General features: G+C 48.9%; 1 protein-coding gene and 1 non-coding gene across 3 annotated transcripts in view; both read left to right on the top strand.

Annotated features, from left to right (window-relative positions):
* Nucleotides 1–16,325, top strand: part of WHRN (whirlin) — a 91,998-nt gene that overhangs the window by 30,668 nt on the left and 45,005 nt on the right. For both annotated transcript variants that reach the window (XM_027550612.1, XM_027550611.1), the window contains exon 3: nucleotides 4,696–4,821. In XM_027550612.1, coding sequence (XP_027406413.1) covers nucleotides 4,696–4,821 — 126 coding nt within the window. The remainder of the gene's footprint in view (nucleotides 1–4,695; nucleotides 4,822–16,325) is intronic.
* On the top strand, nucleotides 11,662–11,795 carry LOC113897961. The gene has a single exon (XR_003512474.1). It is a non-coding gene; the product is annotated as a small nucleolar RNA SNORA43 (small nucleolar RNA).

Here is a 16,325-nt window from a genome sequence, read left to right as displayed (position 1 = left end):
GAGGCTGCAGGACGGAACAGAAGGGAGGAACACAGGTAACTCCTGCGAGAATCAGGCCTGTCTGCTCCCAAGTCACGGTCACATGCTCAGAGGTGAATAGGGTGCAGAGTTGTTCCTCATTCCAGCTTCCCATTCTGCGCTGGCCTGTAGTCTCTATGGTACAGATGTGGTCTCCGTATAAAAAACCTAGGACAGATCTGCTGTGGGGGTTAGACGGGATCTCGTCAGCATGACAGGAAGAGTAAGACACTGGATCCAGACTGCCTGGCTTCAAATCCTCACCCCACCACTTGCCAGCTGTGTGACCTTGGAGAAGTTACATAACCCCTCTGAGCCTCAACCTCCTCTTCTATAAAATGGAGACAAGGGTAGGGCCTCCTCCCCAGCACTGGTGCTGTGCTTTGGTGCACTCACAGGGCCTGAATCAGGGCCTGGCACAGTGCACATGCTTCAGTTCAGTTCAGTTCAGTCACTCAATCGTATTTGACTCTTTGCAACCCCATGAACCAGAGCACACCAGGCCTCCCTGTCCATCACCAACTCCCGGAGTCCACTCAAACCCATGACCATCAAGTTGGTGATGCCATCCAACCACCTCATCCTCTGTTGCCCCCTTCTCCTCCTGCCCTCAATCTTCCCCAGCATCAGGGTCTTTTCAAATGAGTCAGCTCTTCGCATGAGGTGGCCAAAGTATTGGAGTTTCAGCTTCAACATCAGTCCTTCCAATGAACACCCAGGACTGATCTCCTCTAGGATGGACTGGTTAGATCGCCTTGCAGTCCAAGGGACTCTCAAGAGTCTTCTCCAACACTATAGTTCAAAAGCATCAATTCTTCAGTGCTCAGCTTTCTTCACAGTCCAACTCTCACATCCATACATGACCACTGGAAAAACCATAGCCTTGACTAGTCAGAAGTATTAATTGCATGAGTGACTGTTTTAAAATGCAGGACTCAAATGTCCCCTACTGCCCACCCCTGACCAGGGTCACTGAGCAAGTGGGCAAGTCTCAGTGGCTTCTCAGAGCCACGGGCCCAATCTGGGCTAAGCAGGCAGATCCTCTGAAGCAGCAGCTGTTCCCTCCCCCAAGCTCATCCCTTCAGTAACTGCAGAGACAAGGTGGGACCTGCCCCTTTGGTTTAGGCTGGGAACCAGCTGGGTATGGAAGGTGAGGAGGGTTTGGAACTGGGTCTGAAGTCCGTATAAGGAAATCCTACAGTGCTCCTCCTGTGTTTCTCCTTTATCATCACATTCAGGGTGCTCTGACACCAGATGTGTGCAGGTTTTCTCCACCAAGTAATTCTCTGGAACACCAGCTGGGTGTCTTATAATTTAACTCAATTCTGACACGCTCTTCCTGGAGACAGTGTCCAGTCGCACAGGTTAAAGACTCAGTCCAATGGACACCTCCCCCACTGCCACACTCCAGATGCCAGTTTCAAGTTTAGCTTATCACCTGTGCTTCTGACCAATTGGCATAACTCAGAGGTTCCCATGACCCTGTCTCAGCTTGATTAATTTGCTAAAATGACTCATGGGACTCAGGTAGATAGTTTACTTACTGTTTACCAGTTTATCATAAAGGACATGATAAAGGATAGATGAACATCCAGACGGAAGGGGTGCGTAGGGCAGGGTGTGTAGGAGGGTTTCGGAGCTTCCACACCCCTTCCGGATGTACCACACTCCCCATACCTCCACCTGTCCACTGAGCCGGAAGCTCTCTGAACCCCATACAATTGGGATTTTTATGGAGCCTTCATCATATAGGCATGACCAGTTATTAACTCCATTTCTAGCGCTTCTTCCGTCTCTGGAGAGTGGGGAAGGTGGAGTTTCCAGCAGGTCATTGAAGCAGATGGGGGTGGTGTTGAAAATTCCAAGCTTCTGATCATGGCTGGGTCTTTCTGGTGACCAGATGCCTTCCAGGCACCCAGAGTCGCCTTATGAGAACAAAAGATGCCCCTAGTGGTCTTATCACTTAGGAATCTACAAAGTTTCCGGAGCTTATTGCCAGGAAGGAGGACAAAGACAAAAATATGTATTTCTTAGTATAAATCACAGTATCACCCCTGGTTTCAGAATTCCCGGACTGTGTGACCTTGGGTGAGTCACCTGACCTTGGGTGTGTCACTTAAGCTTCCCTAGCCGTGATTTGGGGGTGATCACAGGAGCCACACGGGGCTGTTTCAAGAATCAATAAATCGTGTGCACAGAGGATGGTGCCTGGGACACAGTAATTCATGGCAGCAACAACCATCATTTATCCATCACTGCCTACGTGCTAGGTACCTTTCATATCTTTTTTTTGCCCCCAAATATTTATGGACGTCATCTCCTGGGGCTGTTCACATTGCTTCCTTGGGGTTCTAAGCGGGGGCTGGAAGAAGGATGGCAGTGCCTGCCCCAGCTAGGCTGTGTGGCTCTCATTTCACTGATGGGGAAACTGAAGATCAGAAAAGCATTGGGCCTTGCCCCAGAGTTGCCCAGGAGTAAAGGGCAGAAGCAGGATGTGAACTCAGTCCTCTGGGAGGCAATGCGGCAAGCTGGTTAAACAGCTGGGCTCTGCCAGCTGCCAGCTCTGTGATCTTGGCCAGGCCATTTCACGTCTCCAGCCTCAGTTTCCTTATCTGGAAACTGGGGATAATAAGAGAAACCACAGAAGAGGAAAGAGAACTAAAGGGGGTAAGGCATGTGAAGTGTTGAGTAGGGATTTAGGAAAGATGCAGTACATTCAGTAACCAATTGCTTTAATGAGTTATTATTTTTATATTCTTATTATTAGCCTGAATGGTCTTCTTTTCACTGTGCCAGGATGCCTCTCACATAGTGAGTGCCCTTTCCCTTAGATGAGTTTTGTTTCCTGCCAAGTGCTGGTGGAGTTGCCAGCAGGTGATTGAAGCAGATACCCTGCTGTGGGTAGGTCTGTTATTATAGTCCTGTGATGAAGACTCCATTTTATTCCCATGTAAAGGATTTACGGGGAAGTGACCGGCAAGCCGTGGGGCTTGTTTCATCTTTAGTATTTGAAGGGGACACAGCCATCTGTGTGCTCCCAGGTTCCTTTCTGCTCTCTCCCCCGACAATCTTCGTGGTCAGTTTGGACTTGAGTCTGTCTTCTCCAGGACCTCCCCCTGACCGGTAGGGGACTGGCTACGTGACCCTGGGCAAGTTACTTCCCCCCTGATCTCCAGAGGGGAGGACTGAAGAATGAAGTGAGATAATAGATGTAAGGGGCGCCTGATGGGTGCAGAGCCCCTGATAACTGTCGGGTGAATGACTTTTCAGAAAGAGATAGCTAGTTGAATGGCTTCCTAACTGACTCCATGACATTTGCCCTCCCCAATGCCTGCTGCAACCTCCGCCTCCCCATCTCCTGTGAGCGGTCACACTGTGCTCTGTTTGGGTCCCTTACATGCCACTGGGTCTTAACTTGTTTCGGGGTGTTTTCTGCCCTTTTTTGGGGTAAGTTTTCAGCTGTTCTGCTTCTCCGGTGGCTCAGACAGTAAAGAATCTGCCTGCAATGAGGGAGACCTCGGTTCTATCCCTGGGTCAGGAAGATCCCCTGGAGAAGGGAATAGCAACCCACTCCAGTATTCCTGCCTGGAGCATCCCATGGACAGCGGAGCCTGGCAGGCTACAGTCCATGGGGTTGCAAAGAGTCGGACATGACTGAGCAACTAGCACTTTCAACTGTTTGGCGACTTCTTTTTGTAATTGGCCAAGCACACCAGTCTCCCTCATGGATACTGAGGCTTCTGCGCTAGCCTCTTGACAAACCCCCCTCAGCCTCCCCCACCACCTGCAGCGCTTCCTGCTCCAGCCACCATGCCTCCCTTCTCCAGTTCTTCGTGAAGGATGTCACTTCTCCAGAAAGCTCCCCCCATCCAACCCCCATCTCCAGGCAGGGCCATTGCTCCTTCTCTGCACCCACATGGCCCCCATGTCACCCCATCCGGCTCTGATCACGCGGCACCCTGAAGGTTTGTTTGCTGGTTTCTCTGCCCCTCAGGACTCGGCGCCCTTGGGGGCAGACCTGTGTCTGGGTCATCTCCACATCCCTGGCCTGGCACTGGGTCTGCACTCGGTGGGCACTCCCCGTGTTTGTGAGATGAAGGGCTGCTGAAATGACACTGCCGTGGCCTGGGAGGACGGGTGGCAGAGCAGGATACCCCCAGGGAGGCAGGAGACCAGGCCCCTGGGAGGCGGGGGACGCTGCGGGTGGCCTGCCTGGTGGTGGGCCCTGATCCTGGACTCAGCCTGGATCCTCAGATCAGAGGACGGGAGGTGGGGGAGCTGGGTGGAGGCCTTGGGCCTGACAGGTACTCCTTGACTGAAGGGTGTGAAGTCAAGGGCGGCCAGTGCGGGCTGAGAGAGTCCGGGCCCCCGTGATGTGAGGGAAACATGAAAACCTGGGGTGTCAATACCAGGGGGTCCCTAGAGGTCGCTTCCTCGGGGCCTTCCCTTTACTTCACTTGTGCCTGTGACCCAGGAAGGGAGAGGGACTTCCCCGCATCACTCAGTGAGTCGGGGGCAGAGCTGGGGCAGAAACCAGAATGTTCCAGGACACCTTGCAAGCCCGAGTAGGTGTGCCCTTCAGAGTACGGGAGGGGGCCCTTCAAGCGGCCGCCCCCTGCACCCCGAAGTTCCCGGTGCCCTCCAGGCCCTCCAATACTGTCTCCTCTCCCCCTGCAGGTGAACCTGGTGCTGGGGGACGGCCGGTCCCTGGGCCTCACCATCCGCGGGGGAGCGGAGTACGGCCTGGGCATTTACGTCACCGGCGTGGACCCAGGCTCCGAAGCAGAGAGCAGCGGGCTCAAGGTGAGAGACCCCTGACTCCAGGGAGAGGGATGGGGCGCTGGGCTGCAGGCCTGGGAGAGAGGGAGGGAAGGTTCCTATGTGTGGAACTCTGGGCCGCTGATTGCAATGGGATGTCCAGCAGAGCAGTCAGCACCCCGCCTCAAGGACCTGTCCCAGCCGGGAGCCCTCCCCTGGCTCCACGACTCTCCTTCACAGCTCACAGCTCAGAACACCTCACCCCCCCACTCCCAGGCCTGGAGTTCTCCTAGTCATCCTCCCACAGGGCACCCTCCCACACGCTGAGGGCAGCGGGCCAGCCTGAGCTCTTTGAGGCTGCTGTTTTATAAACACCGGCGATGGCCCTGATTTTGGGGTTTATTGTGACACCTGGAGAGGGAAGAGGAGAGGCAGCTGTGGGCTGGGATGGGGTCGCATTGGGCAGCTTCAGGGCTGGCATTCGATCCAGGGCAACCAGCAGTTAGCGCTCATCTTGAAGAGGGCCAGCTGCGTGCCCGGGATTTGTCCTTAATGTCACACATATCATCTCTCTGAACATTATCCTGCCTTGTGGTGTGAGATGTTCTTACCCCCATTGTCCAGTTGGGGAAACTGAGGCTGTAGAGGTTAAACAGACTTGTCCAAGGTCATGCAGCCGATGGCGAGCAGAGCAGGGTTTGAGCCCAGCAGCCTTAGCTCCAAAGCCCATGGGCTTAACCGTTACACTGTATCCCCCAGTGAGGAGGGCCAGGAACTGCCCCAGGGCTTTGGGGAGGTACAGTGGGTGAGGCGGAGACTGTGTTACACTGGACCCCAGACACAGATTCCTTAGATAAGTAGCAGCATGCTTTGTGGCTAAATCCTATGGCCAAAGGTGCTGTGGCGGCACTGACCCTGGGTACAGGTGGCATTTGAGCCAAGTCCGGTGGACGAGAGGATAAGGGTGAAGGGGCTGGGCTGCAGGGCTTTCTGGCTGAAGGAGCCATGTGGTTTGACCAGGTGTGACCCGATGGGCCACTAGCCACGTGTGAGGCTGGGGAAGAAGGCAGGAGATGAGCTTGCGTCTTCGTAACAAAGGGCCTGAGTGCTCTACTGACCCGGGGAAGCTGGTTCTCCATGTGGATGAGAAGAAGGGTCACGGCGGGTCAGAGTGGGGGTCAGGAGGCTGCCCGCACCTCCTCCTCCGTGACGTGGCTCAGGGGGATCCCCCTAGGAAACACAACACGATGAGGCAAGCTCTGGGTCTGGAGGCCGGATCCCAGCGTTGCTGCTTTTGTTATCGAAGCCTTGTGACCTTGGAGAATCCCTCCACCTCACTGTTCCCCTTCCCCTTCCTAGATAATGATAATATACAGCATCTCTTTCTCAGAAGAAAATGAAGAATACACTCGATGGCATTAATGATAAAGGTTAAAATTATTGTGTGTCTGTGTTACAGACTGAATGTGTTCCTCCCAAATTCATACCTTGAAACTCTTAACTCCCAAAGTGATGATACTAGGAGGTGAGGTCTTTGGAAGGTGATTAGGTTATAAAGGTGTAGCCCCATGAATGGATTTAGAGTAGCATTGACATACATATGCTGCTGCTGCTAAGTCACTTCAGTCGTGTCCGACTCTGTGCAACCCCATAGACGGCAGCCCACCAGGCTCCCCCGTCCCTGGGATTCTCCAGGCAAGAACACTGGAGTGGGTTGCCATTTCCTTCTCATACCTAAAAAGCAGAGACATTACTTTGTTGACAAAGGTCCATCTTGTCAAAGCTATGGTTTTTCGAGTAGTCATGTATGGATGTGAGAGTTGGACCATAAAGAAAGCTGAGCACCGAAGAATTGATGCCTTTGAACTGTGGTGTTGGAGAAGACTAAACTGAACTGATGTGTAAAACAGATAGCTAGTGGGAAGCTGCTGTATAGCACAGGAAACAGCGTGGTGCTTTGTGATGACCTAGAGGGGTGGGAAGCAGGTGGGTGGGAGGGAGGTTCAAGAGGGAGGGATATATGTATACATATAGTTGATTCATGCTGTTGTACAACAGAAACTAACACAATATTAACAAAGCAATTATTTGTTGTTGTTGTTCAGTTGCTAAGTCGTGTCTGACTCTTCGTGACCCCGTGGTCTGCAGCACGCCAGGCTTCCCTGTCCTTCACTATCTCCCAGAGTTTGCTCAAACTCATGTCCATTGAGTCAGTAATGCCTGCCAACCATCTCACCCTCTGTCACCCCCTTCTTCTCCTGCCCTCAGTCTTTCCCAGCATCAGTGTCTTTTCCAGTGAGTCAGCTCTTCACATCAGGTGGCCAAAGTATTGGAGCTTCAGCTTCAGCATCAGTCCTTCCAATGAGTATTCAGGACTGATTTCCTTTAGGATTGACTGGTTTGATCTCCTTGCAGTCCAGGGGACTCTCAAGAGTCTTCTCTAGCACCACAGTTTGAAAGCACCAATTCTTCAGCACTCAGCCTTCTTTATGGTCCAACTCTCACATCCTTTACATGACTACCATAGCTTTGACTAAACAGACCTTTGTCAGCAAAGTGATGTCTCTGCTTTTGAATAAGCCGTCTAGGTTTGTCATAGCTTTTCTTCCATGGAGCAAGCGTACTTTAGTTTGGTGGTTGCAGTCACCATCTCTGGGCCTTGGTTTCCCAGCTTGGGCCGTGAGCAGTTTAACAGTTGGGCAGGCAGATCTCTGGGACTATCTCTGGCCGGGGAGCACCAGCGGGCGCCCAGGCACAGGACCGTGATCTATTCTCCTTCACCTGGAGGCTCCTGTACCCACAGAGAGGTGCCAAAGTAGGTGACCTGCTGGCAGATCGTTTGGCAGGCAGGCAGGAAGTAGGCATTAATGCGGGAAGCGGGGCTCCCTGGCTGCCTCTCCTTCGATTCCTTCCACGTGGTCAGCGCATGTATACTGAGCACTTCTGCATGCCAGACACTGTACTTGCCCTGTGGCTTCTCAGCTGAGAAAGACAGACACAGTCCCTGCCCTCCGAGAGCTTATTTTCTAGTGGGAAGACAAGGGGGAGGGGGAGTAAGTTTCACGACTGTGTATTTAAATGCAATAAATACCAAGATGTGATAAATGGAACTCTCAGTGTCTGGGGGTAGATATCCAGGAAGACTTCCTGGAGAAACATTTCAGTGGAAATTTGAAAGGAAAAAGATGAATTATGTGAAGGAGGAAGGAGAATTTGGGGCAGAAAGGACACCTAACGCTGAGTCCCTGAAGCAGAAAGAAGTGTTCTAGGATGCAAAGGAAGACTGGTGTTGGCTGAATGCAGAAAGCCAGGCGGGGAGAAGGTGCCAGACCATGCTGAGGAGGCAAATAGCTGGATCACACAGATCATATAATGCACACAGGACTCTGCAGCCGTAAAAAGATGATGCTCGAGATCTTCTGTTATTACTACGGAAGGACGTCCGCAGTGTGTTATTCGATGGAAACCAGGCTGCCAAACCACGTGTCTACAGGATCTCATGCATATTGTATACGTATGCAAAAACATATCCAGAGAACCCTCTACAGCAGCACACACCAAGATGTCAATAGTGGGTATCCTGAGGTGGTAAGATTATGGATGATTTTCATTTAATTCTTTATATCCTTAGACAGTGTCTCAATGGAGCAAATGCTACTTTTATAATCATGGAAGCAGCAACAAGAAAGTGATTTCCATTTTGAAACAAGGCAGAAGAAAAATATTCCATAGAAGAAGTTTTTCATTTACTTTAGTCTGCTTCTCAGTTGCAGGCGATCAGAAGCTTTATTTGCTCCTAAAATGCCCCCCTTCAGTAAAGGCCCTTGCATCTTCCATCCCCACCGTAGTAAAACATTTTATCAGTATATTCCCTGCCACTCTTGGACTTTCCCCTCCCAGGGCCCTCGCATATGCTAACACCTGCCTACACTCACTCAGGCGTCCGGGACTGATTCATTCTGTTTTATTGCCAGTGCACTTTCCACGTAATTAAGCATATTGAAATGGAATAAAGGGGCTTGGCTGTGTGGGTGGTGGAGCCAAGAACAAACTTTATTTGTAAATAGGGCTCCTTGCCACCGTGCAGAGCTTTCCTGGGGTGATAGCGCACCTTGTGCCTGGCTTTCAGCCTCTCCCTTCGCTCCTGAGGGGCCCTGTGAGTCCTGGAACACTGCTGGGAAAAGAGCTCAGAGGAGGAGGCCCTGCACTTGCCAGCCTTCACCCAGGGGCAGCTGCCTGGAACTTGGAACTGTCCCGCCCTCCCGGCAGGGGTGACTCCTGCCTCTGCATTTACCTTTAGGCCTCTCTTATGCCTTTACACCTGCCCCCAGCAAACCCCACCAGAGAAGGGGCCATAAAACCTTGTTTGTTCCTTTAAGGACAGCCAGAGTTGACTGGCATTTAATAATAATAATGCTATTTATTAACCAGTTATTATGAACCAGGCATTGTGCTAAACACTTTAGATACACGCTTATTTAATCCTCCCAGTAGCCCTTTGGTGGGCATTAATAGATGGCATTTAGTAAGTGGACACTTCATAGATGCGTCACTGAGGCTCAGAGAGGCGTAGTACCTTGCTTGGGCTCACACAGGGATCCAGCCCTAGCCCTTCAGGCCCTCTAAAAGCTATGGACTTTGTTCCACCACCTCCCTAGGACCCTGTATTGGTCAAATATCAAAAGAATGCAGAAGGAGGAAACAAAGGCCATTTAGTCTTCTTATGAATCACTGAGTTTCTGAAGCCCAGGGTGCTTGTATCTTATCCTGCCAGGCTCCATGGCCTTCACCCTTGAGGTCATCCCAGGGTGGAAGACCTATTTGGTTTCTGCCAGTGGGAGCCAGGCTTCCATCCTGGATGGGGTTTTTGGGGGGCAGGAACTCTGTTCCCATGAATGCCCCACTCTTGGGGTCACCACTGTGCTGCTTGTGGCCTTGGGGCTGGCCATGGAGCATCTGTTGCTGATTTGGTGTCTCGGTGACTATGGGGATGAACCACTATTTCCAGATCTGTCGTGTGTGCTGTGTGTCAACTGGGTTGGGCTGACCTCTCTGTGGACTGGCTTTTACCAAGGTCTGTTCTGCTGACTGGTCCTCTCTGGCCTGAGCCTGGGATGGCATCCTTCATGGAGCACTCACCCAGGAGCTGGTGATCTCCACTTGTCAGCTCTGACCCTCACTGCAGCTCTGTGAGATAGAAACTTATAATCTCATCATAATTTGGGCTTATTTATAATGGCTTCCGTCTAGTCAAGGCTATGGTTTTTCCAATGGTCATGTATGGATGTGAGAGTTGGACTGTGAAGAAAGCTGAGTGCCGAAGAATTGGTGCTTTTGAACTGTGGTGTTGGAGAAGACTCTTGAGAGTCCCTGGGACTGCAAGGAGATCCAACCAGTCCATTCTGAAGGAGATCAGCCCTGGGATTTGTTTGGAAGGAATGATGCTAAAGCTGAAACTCCAGTACTTTGGCCACCTCATGCGAAGAGTTGACTCATTGGAAAAGACTCTGATGCTAGGAGGGATTGGGGGCAGGAGAAAAAGGGGACGACAGAGGATGAGATGGCTGGATGGCATCACCGACTTGATGGACGTGAATCTGAGTGAACTCCGGGAGTTGGTGATAGACAGGGAGGCCTGGCATGCTGCGATTCATGGGGTCGCAAAGAGTCGGACACGACTGAGCGACTGAACTAAACTGATAATGGCTTCCCAGGTGGCTCATGGGTAAAGAATTCGCCTGCCAATGCAGGAGATGCAGAAGACTCGGATTCGATCCCTGGGTCTGGCAGATCCCCTGGAGGAGGAAATGGCAACCCATTCCAGTGTTCTTGCTTGGAAAATTCCATAGACAGAAGAGGCTGGCGGGCTACAGCCCATGGGGTCACACAGTCAGACGTGACGTTAATGACTGTCTCTCCCCTGAGGCCCCAGCAGCGTGGAGCAGAGACTGCATGCTCTCTACACGCTGTGCAGACAGCGCCTGGCCCACGGTGGATGTCCTGAATGAAGGAGGGCGGCTACAGCTGAGGCAGGCCCCAGGCCAGGTCTTTTTGACTCCAAAGCTCCAATCTTGACCACTGCTTCTTGTTCATCCTGTTCTGAACACAGCACAGAGCTGGACTTCTGTTGAGGAATGAATCCTGCTAAGAGGCCTTAGTGGTTTTTATAACCACCTGGGATGGACCTGAGCAATCAGACCCTTTCCTTTAGAGACACGTGCCTTCATGATGAAAAAGCTGAATAGCGCCATGGCCCACAGTGAGGTTTGCTCATCAAAGGTACCGGTGGACATTCAGGACCACCTTCAGCTCTTCCCTGATGGAGGGTAGGTGGTGGCAGGAACCCATCTATATGCATAGATCTCAGCCTCCAAGCTTCCCATTTCCCACCTGGGGAGACTGAAGACCAGAGGGAGGGGAAGGACTGGCTGAGGATCATGGAGAAGTAGGTCCAGGTGTCTGAATCCCCAGCACAGAGCCCTGGACAGAGCCTCTTCATCATCAGGCAGCTCCTTTGCCTGCTGACTCTGTCTCCGTGAGTCCCTGAAATAGTCCTGCTGGGAGAGAATGAGCCTGGCATACTCTCCAAGGATGCAGTCTGCATATTCTCAGTGGGGAAAAAGGGTGTGGCTGCTACATAATACTTGTTTAGTAAAGATATTTTTAAAGTATTTTTATTTGTGATTTGGTGATGGACAGGGAGACCTGGCGTGCTGCGATTCATGGGGTCGCAAAGAGTTGGACACGACTGAGCGACTGATCTGATCTGATCTGATCTCACGACTGATTTTATAGCAGCCCTAATGAAGATGATAAAAATTACCTCTTCATATTTCTAACAATAAGAAAAACCTTAGGTAATAAAGGTGTGTTAACTGCCCTGCAGATGCCGGGTTTGCCGGCACCACGGGTGCGGCCGCCCCGCTGTGCCCGCGCCGTTGGGGCAGAGAGGAAGCGGCTGTTTCTACGCTCAGTGCTCAGAACCGTGGGCACTAAGAATGGTTTGTAGCCGAACATCAGTGGGCACCGCACGAGGGAGGCCCTTGTTCCCACGTGCACAGAAGGCTGGGGAGGACCGAGGGAGCGGACAGGCACACGGCAAGCTTGGGTCCGGTGGGATTGACCAGGAGAGGGTCTGCTGGAAACGATGGTTCTGTGTGGGAGGACATTTAGGCGTCCTTGAGCACCTGTGACGCACCTCCCTGGCTGGGGGCTGCTGAGCTGGTGTCCTGCGCCACCCGGCCTGTGAACGCCTGATGTAAGGAGTCCCTTGAGGGAAGGCCAGAGGATCCGGTTGATAGCGCTGCTGCAGGAAAACAGGGTTTGGGAGGATTCGATGATTAGATTCAAAAAAAAAAAAAAAAAGGGTGTGTTACAAGCAACTCTCTGCCTGTAAATTTTACAACTTAAATGAATGAACCAATTTCTTGAAAGATATAAACCACTAACACTCAAGAAAGAAAAATAGATAACCTGAAAATTCTGTGTGTGTCAAAGAAACTGAAATTGTAGTTAAAAACCATCCAAAAAAAGAAAACGAAAGCCCAGTTGCCTTCACTAATGATCTCTTGCAAATAGTTAAGGAAGAACTATTACACAATCTCTCTCTGAAAATAAAAAGTGAGGGAATACTTCCCAACTCATTTTATGAAACCAGTATAATAGAACAGCAAGAACAAACACATTTCAGGAAAAGAAAATTACAGATCACTATTCTTCACGAACTTAGATGTGAAAACCCCCAACGAAATTTAACAACCCCAACAATCTATTAAAATATATATATACCATGACCAAATGAGTTTTATCCAAGGAATGCAAGGCTAGTTCGACATTTGAAAACTAGTGTTACTGAGAAAAACCATATAATCAGAAAAGGCATTTAACAGTATTCAGTATCCACCATGCCCCTGGAGGAGGGCATGGCAACCCACTCCAGTATTCCTGCCTGGGGAATCCCCATGGACAGAGGAGCCTGGCGGGCTACTGTCCATGAGGTCACAAAGAGTCGGACACAACTGAGTGACTAAGCACAGCACAATATCCATTTATGATTTTTAAAAACTCTAATTAAATTAGGAGTCAAAAGGGACTTCCTTAACCTGATGAAGAGCATCTTCACAAAGCAATAGATAATATATTTAATGGTGAAAACTATACAGTTTCTTCTAAGATTGAAATAAGGCAAAAATATCTTCCCTCACCACTCCTATTCAGTATCATACTAGAAGCTGTAGTCAGTGCAAGAAGTCAATAGAAAGAAAGAAAAGGCATACATATCTGAAAAGAAGAAATAAAACTCTATTTACAGAGACTGCTCGTCTGCATAGAAAATTCCAAAGAATCTACAAAAAAAACTCCAAGAAATAATGAGTTTAGCAAGATGGAGGGACACAAAGTTAGCATACACAGTTCAGTTCAGTTCAGTTCAGTTGCTCAGTCGTGTCCGACTCTTTGTGACCCCATGAATTGCAGCACGCCAGGCTTCCCTGTCCATCACCAATTCCCGGAGTTCACTCAAACTCATGTCCATCCAGTTGGTGATGCCATCCAGCCATCTCATCCTCTGTTGTCCCCTTCTCCTCCTGCCCCCAGTCCCTCCCAGCATCAGAGTCTTTTCCAATGAGTCAACTCTTAGCATGAGGTGGCCAAAGTATTGAAGTTTCAGCTTCAACATCAGTCCTTCCAATGAACACCCAGGACTGATCTCCTCTAGGATGGACTGGTTGGACCTCCTTGCAGTCCAAGGGACTCTCAAGAGTCTTCTACAACACCACAGTTCAAAAGCATCAATTCTTCAGAGCTCAGCTTTCTTCACAGTACAACTCTCACATTCATACATGACTACTGGAAAAACCATAGCCTTGACTAGACGGACCTTTGTTGACAAAGTAATGTCTCTGCTTTTGAATATGCTGTCTAGGTTGGGCGTAACTTTCCTTCCAAGGAGTAAGTGTCTTTTAATTTCATGGCTGCAATCACCATCTACAGTGATTTTGGAGCCCCCCAAAATAAAAGTCTGACACTGTTTCCACAAGTCACCTCCATTTCAATATGCTAGCAATGAACAAGTGAAATTCAGCATCAATTTAAAAAAACACAGTTTAGGGTAGAAATAAATAATAAAATATGTACAGTTATTTGTATGCTGAAAACTCTGAAAAAGACCTAAATAAATGGGTATATACTGTGTTCATGGAATACAAAGACTCAGTATTATTACAAAGCCAGGTCTCCCTAGTTTGATCTTGATTCAACGAATCAATTGAATCTTGATTCAATCCCAATTCCAATCCCAGCAGGAATGTTTATAGATATTTACACACTGACTGTAAATTTTGTACTGGAAAGGCAAAGAAACTAGAGGAGCTCAAATAATCCTGAAGCCGAAGAGCAGTTAGAGGACTTAGTACCCCATGTCAAGACTTGCTATAAAACTGCAATGAACAAGACAGTGCAGTGCTCGTGAAAGGACGGACGTGTAGGCCAGTGGGACGGAGCAGAGCGTTCAGAAACAAAGCCCCCTTTGCATACTGAACCGACGCTTGGCAAAAGTGAAGAGGTAAGTCAATGGAGAAAGGAAGGATGATGGTCCTTTCAACATGGTGCTGGAACAGTTGGACATTTACATGCCAACAAATGAGCCTCAACCTCAACCTCACACCTTCTATGAAAATGAACTCAAAATACACCATAGCCCTAAAGGTAAAATAACACCGCACTGCTGCTACAGGAATGCCTAGGAGGAAATCTGTGGGGCCTCGCATTGGGCAAAGAGTTTGCAGATGAGACACCAAAAGCATGGCCCATAAGGGAAAAAAACTGACAAAATGGGCTTTATGAAAGTTAAAAACGTTGCCCTGCAAAAGACACACTCTTAAGAGAATGAAAAGACACACCACAGAGTTGGAGAAGTCAGTGTTTTCTAATTACATTTCTGACAAAGGACTTGCACTGAGAATGCATAAAGAACTCTCAAAATGGGCAGAAGACCTGGGAAATGGTTCTGTATGGAAAGGTGGTTGTATGTAGTGATGGACGCATGAATCTGGGCACTTGTCAACACCCACAGAACTGTACACAGAGGGATGTTGCTATATATAAAATTTTTAAAAACTCAGCCTGGTTGTTGGAGGATAGAGGGAGTGCAGACTGAGACAAATGAAGACAAAGGAATCTAACTGTATTACAAATGATTCATGTAGCCACACTGAAAGGGAGTGGAGAAGGAGGAAGCTGACCTAAGTGATTTTGAGAAACATCGTTTCAACTGATACTATAAGGCAAAGAAAGACAAGAAGAACTGCCCTCAAACTCTGTATTCCAGTTGGCAAATTTCTTTGCCTCGAAGGGGAATGGATTAGGAATTCTGAAACTACTTCATTTGTACAGCTTGAAAAAATAAATACATTTTAGATAGTGAGAGCCAGGTTGTTACTTTCAAAGAAAGTCACAAGGAAGGAAAGGGTTGGGAATAGAATAAACCCCGTGGTGCTGGACTCATCGGAGATGTCAATATGGACTCATTCACAAAAAAGAAAAAAATCTGTACGTATATACACAAATAGATGCAGAAATCAATTCAGCTGTGTATGTATGCATGAGTTAGTACATATACATATAATTCCTTACTCCATCCGTTGATGGGGGTTGTACCCAATAAAAATGGGAACAGCTAGTACTGAGATCTTAGTTTCTAAATACTATTCTCCAAATAAAAGGAACCACGGCTCTTTGTAGGAATCATTGATTCCAGGTCTAGGGCAGAGGACCCTGGGCTATCTTTTAGGACCAGAAGATAAAGATGTACTACCCAATCAATCAATCAGCCTATCATATGTGTACAGTCAGCCATGGCCAAAGGAGAAGTAAATATCCAGGGATCCATACTAACGTAATTACATAAAGAACAGGATAAATAAATCAATGGGGGAGAAGCAACAACTCCTGCTTAAAGAAACATTGCCATGAAAAAGCATAGAAGGAATAAAGGAAGAGAAAATCACAGTTAGAGCATTATATTACATTGCTATAGGCAAGGAGCACCAAAGGATGCTAAATAGCAGAAACAGGATGTTTTGCATAATTTCAAAGTACCTCTATCCATATATTTTGTAATAATAAAGGGGAAAACTGTTAAGTTCACAGTGGAGAATCCTGGCAGGTATCAAGTTAGCCAAGTGTAATAAGTATTAATAAAAAATCTTAACTTGTTTCTAATTGTAAATGTAACGCTTGCTGGTTGTGAAGGAGTCCGATCATGGGCAGGCAGACTCGGGTGTGCAGTGACCGTCCTTCCCCCCTGCACCTGCCAGCCCAGGATGTGACAGCTGTCAGCAGCTGGCACGTCCTTCCAGACCCCTTTCTCCCTGACCTGCTGTGCACACAGTGACTTGGGGGCCCTTGTTCATTCTGTTCCTTTGATGATCCAACCACCAGCTTTTTAGAAAAGTGCTTCCTTTCTCAGTTCAAAACCTTTCGTCTCTGATTAATAAGATTTGGACTAAGTTGTTGCCACCTCAGAGTGTCATAGAAGGCCCTCCTCAAAA

This window comes from Bos indicus x Bos taurus, chromosome 8 (genome assembly GCF_003369695.1).
Source record: "Bos indicus x Bos taurus breed Angus x Brahman F1 hybrid chromosome 8, Bos_hybrid_MaternalHap_v2.0, whole genome shotgun sequence".
NCBI classification, from domain to species: Eukaryota; Metazoa; Chordata; class Mammalia; order Artiodactyla; family Bovidae; genus Bos; species Bos indicus x Bos taurus.
The sequence above is the reverse complement of the archived record's forward strand: the minus strand, read 5'-3'. Positions and strand labels throughout refer to the sequence as shown.